Consider the following 20,582-nt stretch of genomic DNA (forward strand, 5'->3'; position numbering starts at 1 on the left):
GAATAGAACTGGATGTTGTTTTAAAATCATCAGCCTTGAGAAAATTATATTTAAAGATCGATTTTAGACAATCAGGAACACAACAAGATGTTGTTTTTAATGATCACAGTCTTAAGAAAATTATATTACCTGATGAAATTGAGAAGGTATTGTTTTAGTATCAGTTTTATTAGCCCGGCTAGCTGTGAATTACAACCTATCTGGTCCACTCCAGCTACCTGGCGGCAAACCTCAAAGACTATTAATTAAACAGGTAATAAACTCATTTGTTTACATCTTACAAAAACACCTTGATTGTTCATGGTCTTCATTAAGACGAGATAAGGTGCCATGTTTTCTTAGTGTAGAGTGGTATAAGGTGTCCTGTGACAAACTCAGGGTTAAGTTGTCTTTAATGTGTAATATTTCTAGCTTTAGTTCGTCGATTACAAGCCAGACTGCGTTTTGATGTAAAATTTTAATTGGGTTTAATTTTTTGCAGTATGAAAAACATATTTGTATTTTTATTATACTTAGATATTCTTTTCGCTTTCTGTGATGAAATTAGACGCCTACCTCTTTGATTTTACATAGAACATTTACTTTAGACGCTGAACAGCAATCCAAGGAAACTTTCTTAAGGCAATAATTTCAAAATTGCAGAGTCTGAATGGAAGAATTATGCATTTAAAAAAATGATGACATTCAGATATAGCTTTCCGATGTTGTTTTCTCTTCAACTTTATTCCAATGAAAATAATTGCTAAATGTGATCCTTAGCTGACTTTCCTATTGAAAAATGTATTATTTAACTCTTTTGGAAAAAAAAACTTTAAAAAAAACATCCGAATTACTCCAAACATGTATGTTTCTGATGCCATATCTTCCTAGTATCTTGCAATTGCGTTGAAAAGGAGTTGATACGTCATTGAAAATTACAACTTGAGCATTTAAACCCCCGGGAAGAAGTATTATGCATAAGTATAGGTTCAAGAGTATGATGTTCTCGGTAGATGAACATGCCTCCACGACGCGCTAAATATGTCACATTTACAAAAATATATTATGTATTGTCACAAGCTGAGTGACATTGTTAAAAGTGACAATTAAATATATAACAAATGGTTTTCAGCAAAATATTGCATTTGTAGTAAGTAAAAAAAATTATAGATGATATGATATTTCCATTCGATTTGGTTGATATAAAACTCACTTGGACACCGATGCATTATTTTTGTATATTATTGTTGATTTTTTTTTTATAAATTGAATATTCATGAATATATATATTGCAATAAAAATAGTCACATCCTGTCTCCCTATGAACAATAACATTTATTAATTTTTATCAATATTTTGAAATATATTTTAGTTATTGCATTCATCATGCTTTGTTTTTTTTTTTAACTTCATATGGTTATTTCTTTTTCAAACACAGTCCAGTAAACTCATTAGAATAGCAATGAAGTCTGAACCCTTCTTGTTGATTATAATATACATATTTCAAAATGTATACCAAATAAATATGCAGAAATAATTGTGCATATTCTCAACTTTATTTTCTTCATCTAGCTACCCTTTAACCACATGAGTAAAATCCCTAAATCGCATCTCCAAAACTGACCAGCTTCCCTAACCCCCTGGACACCCTAAAACCGCTTCATGCACATCCCTAAATCCAGACCCCTCTTCATGGACACTCTAAAAACGCATCAACAACATCCTAAAGCCCATTTAATGAAGTCAGTAATCAGTCATCTCCTTGTAATTAGTTGACATCTCGTATGATTTCTATTCTTCAACACTCAACAACTCTCAATTGTCTTTTTGTTTCCTACTTGACTTCTACTGTATAAACAGATTATCTTAGGCTAGAGAATTAGCTAATCTGTCTCTAATCTGTAATCCTGACACGGGATCTAATCCAACTAAACTTAACCCTACATATCCCTTTTCTCACGTTCGTATTGAAACATGAAGTAGGCTCGAATTACTGAAATGACATTCTTGTCACCGTTTTACACTTCAAGTTAATGTTTTAACCATTATTTTGTAAGAGTAAGTTATTAAGAGTGATGATGTTAATTCCCTAAAATCTCCTATATAATTCTCCTTATGACGGAAATCTCATTAATATCCTAAATTATGATTTATCTCACTTTCTATCTTGCATCATATTTTTCATTTGCAATTCGTTTTACCTTTTTTAATCAATAATTTGAAAACCTCTGTCCGGCTGTCATGTATTTCTATTTTAAACAACTTTATATAAGAAAACTGGCAACATTTTTCTAATCAGTATAACAATTATAGTTAACAGAATGATTTGCAAATGCAATAGCTATTTAAATAATGTCTAATGTGGTATTGATAACTATTGCACACTTTACTTTCGCATATTTCATTATTTCGACAGGCATGTAGAATTAAAATGTTCTGTTATAAAACCAGCTAAAATATTCAATAATAGCTCGTGGTTCTGCAACCATGTTAGGAATTGAATGACTGTTTTTTTTAAAAAAAATTACATTAACTATTTCAATAACGATTGATGCATTTTTAATATGCTTCAGTCATATAAGTATATATTTGGAATATATGGTATATGATACCGCCCCTGACCGAGCCAAGCATTTCTGCTACCCTTTTGATCCTCAGGTAGCTCTGCGTCATATATATAGAAATACCCAGTTTCAGTATATCCCAAATGAAACCAAAGCGGCAGAATTTCTCTGGTTCTAAATTCCTATGTAATCAATCCGCGTCTTGTAACAATGATCAAAAATGTTTTTTCGAAATGAAGTCCAGCTAAAAGTCGGTACAATTTCTACCTAGAATACGTGAAAAGTAGCAACTGTGTACTAGCGTTTTAACACGACAATAGTAATATGTCAAACTCGACACAAATCCTTCTAAATCCTCCCAAATCTGAGGGAAATGAATTAATTCTGATATTTAAAATATTATCACGATTCACAACTTTATTATTTATTTAACTATCAAATTATAGTTTTAGTTTTAATTAATCTGGTTTATAATAAATAAAAATAACACGTTGCATATTGATTCATTCACCAGTATCATTACCACTTACATATTTCAATACTGAAAGCATAAGCTGAACTTTTATCTGCACATTTTATCTTCATTAGACACAACGAAATGGGCTGTTACGAATGTTATCAACTGTACAAGATGTACTTCTTTTTATCATGCAGCACGATTTACTGCCTCATACATTAGCTGTAGAAATAGAAACAGAAATAGTCTTCTGTAATCTCTAGGAATATTCATCTTTGTGTACAGATAGTTGCGTGTTTCTGCGGTCCCTGCCACGTCTCTTTTTAGAGATGCTGACGCCTTCTCCCCCCTCCCCCCCCCCCCCCCCCTCGCGATGTACAAGCATATGTAGGAGGAAAACGTATATTTGTTACACATGTGCAGTATCTTTTCGCCGCTATCATAGTGAGATAAAATAGAATATGAAATAGAATATGGCGTAACATGTTGTTTATAAAGTGTGCTATGACATCAAATGATTAAATATTAAATTAATATATTGTAAATTGTTCAAAACAAAAAATATACCGAGGTGCTAAATGCATATCGATTGAACCCAAATATATGGTAAAAGATAAAGAGTCAAAATCTCCCTTTAGCTTATACTTTAAATTTATGAGTCAAATTAAATAAACATTTTATACATTATATATAAAACATTTTGAAAATGAAATAATTATAAACAATATTGCTAATGAATTAAACCCTGCGAATTTTAGATTTTACAAAAACACAAGGGACAATGGCATTGTCGTATTTATCGCATCTTCAATGGCTAAACTTAATGTTTCAAGAAACATTCTGTTTATAAATGCATTTTAACCAGTATCTATATATCTTTTACCAAATGAAGGAAAGAACCATAGGATTTTTTTCCAGTAACAACTAACTTCGCCTTGTGGTTTTACTAAATATACTAAGTTTATTTTAGTTTCATTCATAATTAGACATTTTTTTTTTATATTTTTTCATTCATAATACATGTGCAATTGTTTTCCGCCATTTTTCACGTTTTATATCGTCACAATCGTGCAGCGACAGAACTCTGACTCTCTAATAATACGACATATTAGAATAATGAGATAGAAAGACAAGAGAGAGGAAAGCTTCCACTGGGATTAGAAGTAAAAGTTGAAGAAAAATAGGAATTAAAGCTGGACAAATCGACGGGAAGGGCGAAACCCCACAAACCAAAACGTCGTTACTCACAGTAAGCCACGCCCCATGATACCGACAAGTCGACCAATCAGAGAAGAGGTAATGCTATTCAGAAGCAGTAAGCTGTCAATCAACGAGGCGTGATCCAATGAACGTGTGGTGAAGCCCCGCCTTGATACTGTTGTATCCCGTGTGTAAGCTGTATGGTGGTCGACGAGTAGAAATAGACGTGTTTGTTCTATCAGTGTACCATGTTGAAATTTGTTTATTAAAAGTGAATGATCAACTAGTAGGAAACATAACCAAGTTTAATCTTCCTAGTGTTTTTATCTCTATGTTTCTCTGTATGCTGCAGTGAATTCAAGTTTTCACCACAAGATATTAGAGGACTTAGTTAGTCGACAGTCACAGTGTTTAGGATCAGCGTGAAGGGACTTTATGTCGACAAGGACTAACTGTTTTCATCATATTTAGTGAACATACTACACTTTCATCATGATCAACCCGTTTATGGATACGGCTCACACTCCTCATCTACCCCCAGGAGCACTCAAGCTGAGTCCACCTCACATGGGGGATGCTACATCCGGGATGCATGGACAGTCAAATCAGTTTGTGGGACAAAGTAATGGATATGGAATGCCACACAGTCACTCACAAATCAGTAGTTACGCCGCTCGGGATTTTCTGTTACGGCGTGAACATATGGGATACACCGGACATGATACCAATCCGGCATCACATCCAGGTATGTTTGCTCCGACATCCGTCGGATACCACCACTCCGGCCATCATCCCGATCCGACGGCCACCAGTCACATGTTGTTTCCAGGACTCCATGATTCCGGACACCATGCTTCAGGTCATCATGTTCAGAGTCAAATGTTGTATCCACGAGCGGATCAGTTCAACCAGATGGGTGGACAGCGTCAGGATCATTTTGTCCCCTCACAGCATCTCAACCATATGAACTCTATTAACCCACACATGAATATGACCCCGCATGGTCCAGGTGCATTTTTTCGATATATGCGACCACCAATTAAACAAGAACATACCTGTCTGTGGATAGATCAAGACCAACCCGAACCCAGAAAACCCTGTAATAAGACATTTAGCACCATGCATGAAATAGTGACTCATTTAACAGTGGAACATGTCGGTGGACCTGAACAAGGGAACCATGCATGTTTTTGGCAGGCGTGTGCTAGAGACGGACGTGCTTTCAAAGCCAAATATAAACTTGTCAATCATGTACGTGTCCATACTGGAGAGAAACCGTTTCCTTGCCCCTTCCCAGGTTGTGGTAAAGTCTTCGCTCGAAGTGAAAATCTCAAAATTCACAAAAGAACGCATACAGGTTCGTACATTTTCCATTTTAAAATTATTATAAATCTTTTTCAAATCAGGAATTCAAAAATATCTATAATCATCAAATCTTTAATGCAACCAAAAGCGTAAATCGTTATTGCATAAATATATACGAAACATTCATTAAGGTTCTAAAATATAGGCTGATATCTACTACTCAAAACATCTTAATGTAAAATTCTGAATTTTATAATGAGAAAATCTGGAGTCGGAGATTTCTGTATCATTATTTAAATAAATTACAATATTTTAAACATATATTACTGACTGACAGGTGTATAATGTATATTTTATATAAAGAAAATAATATTAAACTTTTGAAATATTAACAAAAAATATTAAAAACTAGATGAATAAACAATAAATTTTGATTGTCGATTTCATTTTTCACTTAATATTTTTGAACAATAGTGAAATTGGTTATTTTAATTGCAGCCGGGTCAAGGCTCGAGTCATCTTACAACTCACTACATTTTCTGAAACGAAATATTATCTTGACATTGAGATGAGCTCTATTCATGTTTTAAACGTGTTACATTAACCCTAGTGTAAAGAAGTGGTTAATAGTTTTTAGGTCAACCCTTAGGTAGCTTGTTCAACATCTTCAAAACGTAAATAATATAGAAAACTCCATTTGAATTCAACATAATATAAAACGAAAATGTTTAACTCAAAACCTGCTTATTATTTCATTCATTAAAGTTTACCACACTTTTGAGTTTTTTTTAAAAACTAGATTTTACTTGTTTACAGTTGTATTAAATATTTATAGATCTTTGTATTTGTATAAATCTTCAAATAATTGGTCCTTAAAATATTAAATTTTGATGATCTAAATGACTCTTTAGAAAGAAATCCAAATCTTGAAATATTTCTTAAGATAATATATTTGAATCTGTTTTGAAGTGTTTATGATATTTATAAGGTTTGTATCGGGTATAATACCCAGCTAAAACCTGATATTCTTAATATCAAACCACAAGTAAAAAATGATTAATCATTTTTTAATGAGATAATATTTCATAAATAATAAAAAATACTGAAATATAACCTGGCTTCAAAACTTGGTTAGTTTACTCAGAAAACAACAGAGTAGTTTAGGTAGTTTTAATAGTATAATAGACCTTTCGTCAATATTTCACATACTTGTACTTCACAAATTTAAGCGAGAAGCCGATGATTATCAATGTGATGCGTTTCTTGGTATGATGCCTTTTTGTAGATTTCTTTGATATATTTATTCAATTGCATTGTATTTGCAAATATATTTTCTTGGTCATTAATAACATTACAAACTTCTTTAATATTTTATTCATAGGCTCTATAATAGGTTTGAATTGCAGAACAATGTGCAATTATCATACATTTGTATGTGAACATTAAAATGGACAAAAATACTAAAATAAGTAAATTATTCGGAAAGTTCTGTGTATTCCGTTTCCATAATTTTAAATTCTAATTATTCCCTTAATGCAAACATTTGAGCCTAACTCGTAGCTCTATTTTCAGAGATTGAAATGTGCAGTGAGTCGAAATAAATATTCCTAAAATCATATTAGATATATAATGCTGTGATGAACAGCTAGTATAAAATTTGAAATGGAAAACTGACAAAAGCTGTTGTGTCTATTGAAATTATAAAATATAAAATTGACAGAGATAAAACAATCGAGTTGAGAGTAGTTAATATTGAGATATGAACACATGTGTTAGAATATAAAATCATAAAGTGTATGATGTTATTATAGAATTATATCACAGAATGAACACTCAACTAGAACTAACTTCAACACAATGCTCATATTTAACTCTTTACTCTTCACTGTACAAATTTATAATTTAAAAAAAAGAATGACATCATTTTATTATGCAAAATATTCAAATAGTCACTCTTCGTAATGCAAATTTGTGACAAACTATCATTTTTTCATTTTGTTATTCAACGATTAAAATATTTACTGTTAAGTTTGAAAGATTATAAACAATTTTATTTAACTCTTTAAGTTGAACACCAGAGAAGTAGGTAATTTTCTATCATAGTATTCTAATGCTGAAATCCACAGTCCCTATTTGTGACCTAGGCCAGTGCTTCTATAAGAGAGTATCTCTTATAAAACCTTATACCAGTTTTCAGTAGCATTACTCCTTCGTTGTTGATTCATTTCATAAACAATGCTGGTATGCAAACAAGATTTATTCTTCAATTATCAACTTGTTTCCAAACCAAAAATTATTTTTTCTAATTTATAAGATATGGCAAAAGATTCTTAACCCAGGGAAATGCTATGCAGAAAAATAATTCATGTTTAAAATGGCATTTTGGGCGAATAACATTAATTCTTTCTTGGCCAAACTTTTCCACAATTTCATCAGAATACAAAATTAGATAGAAGCACGAAGTTTTTTGTTTAATCGAGAATAACTCAGTATGTAAAAAATGAATAAAATGAAAGTTGCACAAAAGGATTATTCCAGTGCCTATTTCATTTTTTATCTTGTTACATTTCTGGAGACAATTAACTTGAAAATAACTCACGTTAGTCATTAGGTTAAATACAGAACAAGACTGGTTTTATTCATAAATTGCATAAAAACACGAATTAGTATAATTTAGAATATAATTCACGTTTAGTTCATTTATTCTAACACCACGATACACGTGTCTCCTTTTCTTAAGAGCTCTCGGGTCAAAAATAGCACGGTTAAATTTTAGTCAATTCGACATGTTTATCTTAATACGTTTATGTTTAACATGGAGAAAAGTGTTGAAAATTTGATGTTAACTTTATATTACATTTTTAAATTAAAATATATATACAACTTTCAACTTCGTATTACTGCCACAATTTAATAATGATTATGAATAATTAATATTCACTGTCAGATGGTATCGTAAACTGGCACTTTATAAAATCCGGGAGATAGGATTTCAGAATTAAGCACCTTCTTAATATAAATTCGATATGACTATATATTTCCAATACATAATTTTTTATACGTACTATTACCGTTTATTTCCCTGAATTGTATGTCAAAATTGGAATAATTTGGTAACGTATAGTGAAGTATTACCATACTAAAAGTCTTTGTGGTTTTGATTATTAATGTGAGTAACTCTGAAGCAACCCTATCATCTAACTGTTCTAACTAACTAGCATGTAAATACAATTCAATTTTGTCTTTTTTTAATGCTGTGCATCAAATCATATAACACTGAAACATAAAATGATCAATTGCTTTAAAATGATGCTCAATATTATAATATCAGTGATATGTAGAAATAAGAAAAATTCTTATAAAATTTGAATTGGATGAAATGAAATAGTTAATAATAATTCGGTCTTAAAAATAAATCTGATTAATAAAATATAGAGAGGAAAGTTAAGGAGAAAGATTAAGCCATCAATCGTTTGTTAATCATTTGTTGATAGTTTGCTTTAAACCCGACTTAATCACCAGCAATTTGTTGATCTAAGACGGTGTTAAAAGCGCGGAAGAAGGTGTAATACTATTACCCGCTCTTTACAAGTGTAAATAAACAGTGGATGTTAAGTTGTTGTACAGTGAAAGACGTTAACATGTCTCTTTTTGGTTAATTACATTCCTACATTAGTTCAACAGTTTACATATTCAAATATCATTATTTACTACTGTCTTGACCAATATCTTGATGTTAATATTTATACTGATTTCATTTATAGCAACACATAATTGATAGGAAATCTTTTTAAAAATTTCAAATTGAATTTTCGTTGATCGGATAGCACACAGAATGATATTTATATACAGTTCTTAATTATTGTATTTTAATTTATACAATGCACCATTTAAATTTTTTTTTTAAAATCATCTTTACTTTATAAAGGAACTCAATGACAATAGGAGCATTTGAAACTATGTTGTAACAATTCTGTTGTTGGCCATAAATTTGTGTATCAAACTCAGAAAGATCCACCAACTATAAGTTTCTCCCTTTGTGTTTTTGTTGGCTCTCCAACGTAAAAATGTTGTTTTGTCTGCAACATTCCAGTTCATTCTCACCCTTTAACCTTCACCAACTAGTAACTAGAATATATAAGCTCTATCTCTAGGTCTAAGATTTTATATCTTAATCTTGGGAAGTAACTTTGGCAGTCTGGATCTTCTATTTGCATAAACTGCCCCATCTAATATCACTGTTCTCAACAACAATATCAATATAACTTTCTGAAAGTTTGGATAAACTAGAAACTTTCCTGTCACTCCAAAATGAGTATCAACGCTTTCGTCTCTCCGATACAAAGACAGGAGTTGATGACATGAAACAAAATTTAGAATAGACAGTCAGTTGACAGTGACAGAAGGTAGAATAAAATGGAGTTTTACATCCTACAATACTTCAACTTACTAGACAAATACAGACTAGTTAGCTAAATGAGTAACTATATATTTCTAAAGTGGTAATTGTGGAATATGATTGACTATTGACTATAAACACAATTATTAAACCAGTAGTTTGTTTTCTACCAGTGTCTAATAAATCAATAAAAACCAATCAATATAACTTCTCACTAGTCATATCGATTACCCTACAATTACTTTATATAGTCCGATTAGATTTCAATATTCACCTTATACCTTACTTCTTCTGTCAGGTAATAAATATTCATATATACTCGTTTAATTGAGATAGTATTTGAAATTCGAATCATTTCCTAATTCAAAGCCAGATCCTTATTCAACTACGCTAAAATTTTTTTTACATATCATAAAGCATAAACCAAGCTTATTCCATAATGTTAAGAGCAAAAATTTATTGCAAGAAATTACTTTTTACATTTTAAAATTTGAAGAGCAAGGTTGAAGAACTTTATATTTGCACTATGTAGATCATGTGGTTTGAATTCTGTATAACCAGAATTTAGAAGTAAGTGATATTTTAATTATGTAATGCCTATGATAACCCAATATTCCTAATATGGTCATTTTGATTGATAAGGAACTTCAAAGACACCGACATATGCAAATTAGCACATATTGTATTTAATAAAGAGGAACGTCAAACTGTTATCTATTGTATAACAATATACAACTACTGGCAAGACAACTGATCGTAATAAACATTGATAGAGATCTGAATGGAATAACTAATACATACTTATATGCAAATTTTTTCATGTGTATTTATATCATGTGAAAACTCATCCGCCGAGTTTCTCATTGTATTACTCTTTGAAACAAACGTTCTGGCGTCAAATAAGGAAAATCGTGAAAGAAAAAAATAATATAATAGTACGAAACACTGACCGCTATCTCGTGCATAATTCCAAATATGCAAATTTATGCATCCATTATTTAATTGTTTAAGTATAAAGATCAATAGGTATTGATTGCCGAGATATATTCTATCAAATTATTTTGTATCCCGGGGATTGCTATATATTCAAGGTTTCATATTTCTCTAATTATTCTAAAATGTACGCATCCGTAACTAAAATAATGGAAATTTTGAAATTGAATAACAAATGAAACAATAGGTTGTTTCCTTCTAAATTACCATAAATACATTTCACAGATGCATCGTTCTGGAATAATCCCTTTATTTATATAAACAATAACGGGCATAATATTATATCATAATTTATTGTATGTAAATTTATGCAAAGGAGATGAGATTTTTCATTAGATTAACTTATGACACGTTAGACTCATGATAATATATAGCCTTTCAGTGAACAATATTAGAACATATTCACTAAGTATTTATTTTTTGCAACTTATCCATCAATCGTTATTGTTGATTGCATAATCATATATTTTAAAGATGATAAATTCTTTACCTAAATCTTTCGTACACCTTTTCACAAACTTTTGAACGTTGACAACACCATCAGTAATCTGTTAGTCACAAATTGTTGTGCATAATTTTGACCCTTCTATATCATAGGTAGGAAGGATACTAGGTAGTCAGCCTTATATTATAATACGTATTGTGCCCGAGCACTAGCTTATGATTTTTTTTATTCAAGTTGCAACTATAAATCTATTGAATTTTCCAAAGCAGGTTTACCAAAATACTTGATATTTACATGCTTACTGTTGTCACAATGTTGCGAACAGTTCATTGACTAGTTGAATAACAATATAAAGTTATGTAAAAGGCATTATAAAAACGGCCTGGTAGGGTATTACGGACGGTTTGTGATATTTTAACCACATGTTCAAATGGTACAAGTGGAAAATATTAAGATATCATCAAATATCTATAAATTGAATTTCAAGATGAGGAGAGAGAAAAACTAAAGCATATTAAAATATTGAAATATCGTTAGATTTCTTCTTTGCCTCCTCTCTTCCTCTCTGTTCTGTGATTTCTATTAGAGTAACTGTGAGGCGTAACCAGTCGAAAAACACGATGTTTCCAAGCGTAACAGATCTATTTTACATCTCCATAGTTGACTAATACACACATGTACAATTTTACATATGTTCGTAGCGAGAAGGATGTAGCAACTGTTGCGAGTATCCTGTTGTGATATTTGCATGTTTGAATCAAGCGTTTTGTTACTAATAACCCTGTTTTTGGTCTACCACAAACGGAATATTTTAATGAAATATATCAAAATAATAAAAATTGACAATACATGGAAACTTTAACGAGTTTATTTTTAAAATTCGGAAATAAAAAAAAGATAAAACAATACGGAAGATTGCTGATACGTGTTCATAAAATAGGAAATCCTCTTTAATTATTTCAAACTGGGCGACCTCCGGCTTCAATTTCGTGCACTTGAACTCAAATTTCTTTCTTTCCATAACATGCCGTTTGACTGTTCTGCTGGATTAAGCAATGAGCTGTAGGTTTTAAAATATTTTGAAAGTAAATTTAAAGGAAATTCAAAGAAAACTCCTAGGATCACAGACAGAAGAATAATTCAATACCAATCTGTGCTTTTTATGGCAATTGAAAGTGGTAACATTTTGTACAAATATTAAGAGTATATAATTAAAAGAATAAACATAGGATTTGTCAAAAGAGACAAAGTCGAATTCATACATGACCAAAAATACGAACAACCCTTGAACATAGCTTCAAGATATATCATCTTCGACTGTCAGGTATTATTATTCGTCCAGGAAGGAAACCGAAACTGGAACCGCATTTATATTAAAACGGATGAAATACAATTTCAGTTTTCTGTTAGAACTTTTTATAAGCGTTTGTCGAATGGTTACAACTTTTCCTCAATAAGGCAACAAATTGTCAAAAACTATGATTTAAATATTTAACTTACGACGATGATGTTAACAAAATACAATCAAAAGAAATAATTTTATCTTGTCCTCAATTCTCTGGTATCACCTTTTGAATAAATGTTTACTTTTCACAAGTATTTCTATAAGAGATGTTTGAAATAATTTTAATAGTTGTCCCATTCAAAAACACCCGGCATTAAATACGTCGTCTTCAATACAACCGACTATTTTTATTAGTGCCTCTAGGACGTTCGCATCTCTTTATTAAATGGTGGTGATTTTAAATTTTGGATTAGGAGATTTTGTGATATTTCGGAGTTGCTTTATCGATGTGAATCTTGATATTGTTGCCTCGGTTTTTGAAAATGAAGGTATACTAAGTGAACTTTGTATTTAAAATATACTTTCTGAAACTGAAAACGCAAATTCCTTTATACGTTAAGTGTGTGATTTAATTGGGATACAAGTAATCCATGGAACTTCCGATGAACTTATATGTATCAGGCAGGATATCTTAATTAATCGATAAGGTAGACTGTGAGAATTTATTTCAATGTTTATCGCCACGATGAACATTTCTATTAAATGATATAAGTTTATCTGCATCTAAAAATCCAAGGTAAAAGAATACAGGTGAAATACGAGGATGAAAGTTAAGATATTATAACTGCTGGGCTTGTTAAAGCTACACTGGTCGGCTATTTACGAATTTATTTGCTAAATAATATCTATATTTATCTGTTGGCATTCTCAGGAAATTTGTCGTTTAAAAACCTATTTTTTCTATTTTGACAAGTTTTAGAAAGGAAGTAAAAAGTGTTGTAGAATGTAGATGAGTTCACCAGAAATTGAAGGTGATGGTGCGGAACCCCGAGTTCTCTCCCCTCGTTATTACTCACTAGGAGGCGTTAATAATGATTGTTAATACTAGCCAGGGGTGAGGGGGTGACAGACCTCACACTCTTTCTTTTTCCATCAACAAAATTCTCGATGAGATTTCCGCTTAAATCTTTTTCTAAGTGTTTTTGTGAGTTTAGTGAAGGAGAATAACGATGTAAACAGATTACAAGTAAAATATTTAATGTAATTTCCACCTGTATGATTATTATGATGTATTTTAAATATTTCTCTCATTAGAACATAGTTTATTCTGTATTCTATTATAACTAATATACACAACTTGGCGTTTATTTAAATATACAATAACAGTTTTTCAAAACATGTTTCAAAATTTCAATAGCTGAATATTAATTTCAGGGATTTAATTGGAAACAGGCGTGTATCATAGTTTATTATATAAAATATATAAAGGACCAGACGCAAGCTGTTAGTTAATATCATTTTTCATATAATATTTTAATAGCGTAATTCTTTACCTATATATATGATTAAGCCTCTTTGCAGAGATTTCAACAAAGCATCTGCATTATAATTAATAAACTCTCTTGACATTCGCCAATATAAAAAGTTTGACCCCACAGTTTTTGATTTGCTAATTTAGCTAGTGTATTTTAAATCATACTTGAACCCCGAATACTGAATATGCATCAGGATTGACCTTTAAGAATGCAGAGTTAATGCTAAAGAAAATAAATGCATGATATTCCATCTATCTGGTGTCTGCTATAGCCCTGGGAACCTAGTCTGGTAACTCATTCAGTTAACTCTTTCAAATCCATTGATTCACTTTTAAGTCCAATTTAAACCCAGTTTTCAAGTTGGAGATGACTTGACTCTTCAACTGAGTGAACCTGAGTCAAGATCTAAAGTAAAAGTTAGAATTAGTTTGGTTTTGGTTTCACCTCACTTCTAACAGAATTCCTGATATTCGATAGCACGTGATAATCTTTTAAAATATACCCCAGTCTTACACGTCATGCTTAATTTCGTGCGTGAAAAAACGTTTGAATGATCATAGGCGGTGGAGAGAGATATCAGTTGAAATCTGGATTATTATCACGTTAAACCTTTCTCTTCACAAATTACTGGCCATCTTGGAAGTAAATATTAAAATATTTAAGTGAAGTTTCAGAAAATAAATTGATTTATCAATGTACTGATTTAAAAGAATTAAATTCAGGAAAAGATAATTACTATTTCTGATCGAAATTCGGTGAATAAAAAAATATTTTGTAAATTTTTAAAGAAAGTTCACTTTATATCTAACTAATGAGTATAATTTGTTTCACGATATTAAACAAATGTTCATTTGAAAATGTTTAATAGATTTTGTTTTTTTTTAAATAATATGCAACATTTTGAATATTTGAAAATGAAAAAAATTAGTACCAGGCTAATAATTGAAAGTAAACGCAGCTTTTTAATTACCTTTGCAAATTATAGCCAGAATTTCATAAAATGTGAAATGTTTACAATATTAAAACTCTTTGTATAAAAATGTATATGGTTAATGAAACGAAACCAAAATTGAAGATTTTAATAAGTTTTGCTAATCTGTTTTGAGAAAAATGAAGTATTTTGTAATTTGGTTGAAGTCTGTTAACACTAAGACGAGTGTGGGAAAATAAGGGAACGTCGATTAAGATGAAAAATTTGTAATGATAACTGTTATAGTTTCGTTTCGTTTAACGAAGTTATCTAAAATGTAAATATGTTGTGAATTAACGTACAAGTGAAATTGAACGAGGTTATAAATTAAAAACAGGGCTGTAGAGTACTGGTAGTAGACGGCCTTCTCAATTACCAGCTCTATAACTTGATTAAATCTTACATTCCTGATAAGATATTCAGATAAAACATGTATTAGCACAGATAACCATACAATTTTACATAGATTTGTTGTGAATAAGAGAAGATAAGCGACTATTAGTAGCGACCATTAGAGACCGTCAACCATTACTAAACTCGAGTGTCACAAATTACTAACTATCATTAAAACGAGGTAATCATCAACTAAAGCGGAACGAAAGATAACAGAGATTTCAACTATAGTGCACACAGTGTTGGGAGTTAGGGTGGTTGAAATGTAACAATATATTATTTGAAAACTAATTTTGTGGGTGAATTTTGGAAAGAAATCTTAAGAAAATATTGTATTTGTAAAAAACAGGAATATGTGCATTCTTGAGAAGAAGAGATGAGCAACCTGGTCAAATTGAATTATTCAACAAAAATCACTCATTGAACAAGAAAAAATCCCGTCATATTTTTTTTTTGTTTGAAATTTTCACACTTTGTTTTCTGTAATTAAAGTTTAGAAAAATATTTTTTGATAAGTGAAACAAAGCCGCGTATTGTAGGGTAAATAGACCCTGTGTAATCCGACAATAGCTGGAGAAAAAAAATATGGCAACATTTTGCAGTATTTTATTAATTATTTATTCACATATCATATTGAAGCGCTATTTTATTTCACGCTTGAGCAGTTAGTATTATGTTAAGATTGAACGGCAAACAAATGAAAAACGAAACTATATAAAGCGGTTATTGATAAATTTCAGATTATAAAATGAAACGAAACGATGATCGTCGCATTAAGTTGTCAATCGTCGAGGAGATCTAAGTGTTTTTACTTGATTTGCTTTTTAATGTTGATGAAATTGCAGCTGATAAATGTGTTTCTCTATCTATTTTGGAATGAATAATACAGCCCTTCTTTAAAATATCTAAAATTCTTAATTTTATATAAACGAGAAACGAAATTTTATACAAAAATTTACTTTTAATTCTCAATTATAATAATTTTGACAGTTAAATATGTACTGTTTGGCACATAATTTTTTTCTCAAGCAAAACAAGTTCTTACAAATAAATAAAATTATTTTTTTCCAAATGAAAATACATATACATTTTAGATAATTATAATATATAAATAATCATAAGATATTTTCTGTCATGTAAATTCATAGTGTAACGTCAGTTTAAATGACGGTAGCATGTTTCAACTATCAGTCTGTTGTGTTGAAATGTCTGACATACAAAATTTCACACCTCAACATGTTATACAAGCATCAACGGTGATGTTAACATGGGTTCTAACAAGGTTAACACCGCCCCTTCACCGTTTATAATACAATTTTATATGGCTGATACATTGCTGTTTCTTTTAAAGCTGCTTCTCGATCTTCTACGAAGAAAATGAAATTTTATACATTATTAAATCTAAATTGGGCAAAAATAAATCTGTTTTTGTTTTGAAAAAGCAATTTTTTTTTCAAAGACATTGTCATATTTAATCCTTGTCTTGTACATAAGAATATTATTTCTTTGCATCATATCTTATTTATAATTCAATATTTTAAAATCTGTCCTTTTTTAAGTATATTGACTGAAATAGTCTTGGATTAAGTGAGAAAAACTAGGTTTTAAATCAATTTTATCTCTATATAGTATCTAGCATTGCAATGCTTGTAGCCTATATAATGATTTACTTTGCTACTGAACTATTGTGATTTACCATCCTAGATACAAGTTGTATTATTGATATTAAGTTGTATTTGTTAAGTGATAAACCAACTGACGGAAGCCAAATGAACAATTATTATAAATGGTTATAGTAACACTCCAGAGAGAATCATCAATTGATCAGTAAATTGTTGATATCTTCTCCAGCTCATATTGTCTCATTATCCGCCATATTGGAATAAATATTATTATTTAGTTAATACCTCAATCATATTATTATAGACTAGATTAACTAGACCGTTTACTCTCTCATTATTGATCTGTGTCATTTGATAATCCAGACACAATATCTTCTGCTTAATACTCGTATTCGATTCCAATTCTCGCGCGATACAGCGAATCTTCAGCTCGAGAATGCTTCAGACGATCATTTTCCCGCCTCAAATATCCGATTGTTAGCTGAGATAATATGATCTGCAACACGGCCTCTTGCCTCCAGCCAATCGATTAACCGCCATTGTTGGTTAAAGGGCGGAAAGACCAATAATCCTATTAACGGAGGATAATCTGTTCCATCAATTTGATTGGTTAAAAATAAACAAGATATTAAATGTATCAAGTAATTTGATGATATTTATTTTAATAATCATTGATGAATGATAACTTGTGGGTTATTTCCCTTGTAAACATTAAAATAATTGAAATTTCGCTTGTCGTCCTCCCAGGCTTAATACCGTCCATTAAAATAATTGTAGTTTTCACATTGTCTCTTTGTGTGCCGGATGTTTTCTTTTTAACATAGATATAATTCAGACAGCGTTTTTGACACTTTATCATTTTAATATGACAAAATTTTGTGAAGAAATAACGATTTATATTTTGAAATATTAAATATTAAATTCAAAACTTTATGGAATTTTTAGAAAAGCAATATGGAAGAGTTGATCTTTAAAGCTTAAAATATATAACACGCGAATAAGAACACATATAGTGCGATAATACAACTTTGAACAAATGAAATATACATATTTTACGTTTTGAGTGAATTTGCATTTTTATGAAATATACGTATCATCAATGCATTTGTCGCTTAGGCATTAACATTTAAAATACCATAATGTACCCAGTTGAACCGAAATGACCATAATAACGTTATCAAGATAGTCTATAAGTTTATCTATATTTATATAGTATTTATTTAAAATAACGGAAATAAACCTAAAGGTCAAAACACAAGACTCGTGTATTTAATTACTTAATATCTATATTTATTTCTAACTTTTGAGTTAGTCACTTGATGACTACCAATAGTGTGTGGATTTGAATGAGCAGTGACCATTACTCTTGACTGTTTACTGTGTTTTCTTAGTCGAGTTCACCAATTCTAGTAGCCTCCTCGGTGAATTCCTTACAATCTGTACACTTTTTTTAGTCCCAATTGGTTTTCTTCTTATATCAGTTTTAAAAAAAACTTAGGAGTACTACGACATTCTGTATATATTCCGAACGTCAATCCTGGCGCACGACCGCAAAAACCACATCAAACGCTCTGTGTAAATCACTAAAATGCATAACGTGTTGTTAAATAAAGTATTTAATATGATGTATTTTTGTATTTTCAGGAGAGAAACCATTTAAATGTGAATTTGAGGGATGTGACAGAAGGTTTGCCAACAGTTCAGACAGAAAGAAACACTCTCATGTTCATACTAGTGACAAACCGTACAACTGTAAAGTGAAAGGCTGCGACAAGAGTTATACACACCCCAGTTCTTTGAGAAAACATATGAAAGTTCACGGTAAAACTTCACCAATCCGATCAGAGGAAGATGAGAATAATTGTAGTCCCGACACGGAATCACCTGCTACCAGTCCAACTACTACAAATTCAAGTGCCTCCACTACGTCATCAACACACTCCTCCCATTTACAGCCACATTCTCTCTCCACACAAAATAGTCCCACATTACCTCTCGTGCCAAATCCTTTATCTCACCACCCTACGAACTTAAGTGAATGGTACGTGTGTCAAAGTTCAGGCGGGGGCATGCCCCCAGCCCCTTCGTTTGACCATTCCTCAGTGAACGCATTCAGTCATATCGCCTCCCTCCACCCTCCAGCCTTACTACAATACACGTAGTAAGAATCGAACGCATCGTATAATGCCAAAAATAAAACCAAACACTTGAAATGCTTTATCAAAGACTGTGAACCAAAATATCAATAAGCAATGTCTTGGTGGCTGTATTCGTTGTGTTGTTCAGGTTTAGATATGTAGTGACGTTTCCTGCGTTCGAATTGAGGACAAGATGAATAAGAAGGTTCAGTGTGAGACATAGACGTTGTGAGATGAGGATGCTCGATATGCTCCAAAAAAACCTTCGTTCCAGAGATTTTTAAGCATAATCATAGACTGTTTATCAGGACAACTGTGTTCAAGGACTATTTTGAGTGTTGCGCTGTGAAATAAGTTGTGCTATATATTAACTATTCAATGAATTGTCCGTGAGTAGACATAATACTATTATTTTTGGTGCAATCAAAAACATTTATCTCAAAATATATCATTTTCATTATCATTCATAATTTAAATTTTGATTATCCAGATCATCAATACTACGCAATTATATCAAGATGTCTGGATAATCGAAATTAGGCTTTACGTTACATGGCACAATGTTATCATGTTTTAAATTGAAATGGTGTCTTACGTCTTAATGATGATATACTTTCAGCTTTCTGCGAAAAATCAAAAGATGACTATTCCTAAATGAATAATTTCTGTTTTCGTTTCGCATTTTACTAAACAATTTTCAGATGCCAAAAACTTGAGAAATGATAAATTTTAGATTATATATTATATCTGTATTCAAATAGTTTACGATTAGTGTTGGTTCTTTCTTACAAATGAAAAATATTATGGAAATTGAAAAAAATAAAATAAAAACAGAAATAAAATTTATTACGGAATAGTCCATAACTTTCACAGCATTCGTTATATATTCGTCCAAATTGTATTTATGTTATTTTCTTTACATGTTATTTATTAAAGTTTATTTTTCTTTTTCATTATTTTCGAATTTGATATCGAAATTTGAGAGAAACCATGACATTGTTAAGATTTTAATTCTTATTCAACAAGATTTGCCCTAATTTAGCTAATTATTTATTCTGTTCAGACTTGTATATTCTTAAGTTTGTTATGAAATTTGGCAATTTCTTTTAGTTTTTTCAGACATTTCAAAGTATTCTGACACTTGCTTTTTACCATAACGAGATTATAAATTCCAAATATAATGAATTATATTTACGAGTTTATGTATGCTTTAAATTTAAATATTATTATGACAAATTATTCTTCAAACTGAATGTAGGCTATATCATTTTGATTTCTAAAGTATCTAAAGGGGTAG

General features: G+C 30.8%; 1 protein-coding gene across 1 annotated transcript; it reads left to right on the forward strand.

The window, feature by feature from the left end:
* Window positions 1–4,692: 4,692 nt before the first annotated feature.
* Window positions 4,693–19,753, forward strand: LOTGIDRAFT_193238 (hypothetical protein; the record flags this gene model as incomplete). The annotated part of the gene is made up of 2 exons (XM_009062382.1): window positions 4,693–5,557; window positions 18,792–19,753. 2 exons carry the CDS (start codon window positions 4,693–4,695, stop codon window positions 19,307–19,309), a joined length of 1,383 nt encoding a protein of 460 aa, XP_009060630.1. The 3' UTR covers window positions 19,310–19,753.
* Between the last annotated feature and the right edge of the window lie 829 nt (window positions 19,754–20,582).

Source organism: Lottia gigantea (assembly GCF_000327385.1).
Source record: "Lottia gigantea unplaced genomic scaffold LOTGIsca_51, whole genome shotgun sequence".
NCBI classification, from domain to species: Eukaryota; Metazoa; Mollusca; class Gastropoda; family Lottiidae; genus Lottia; species Lottia gigantea.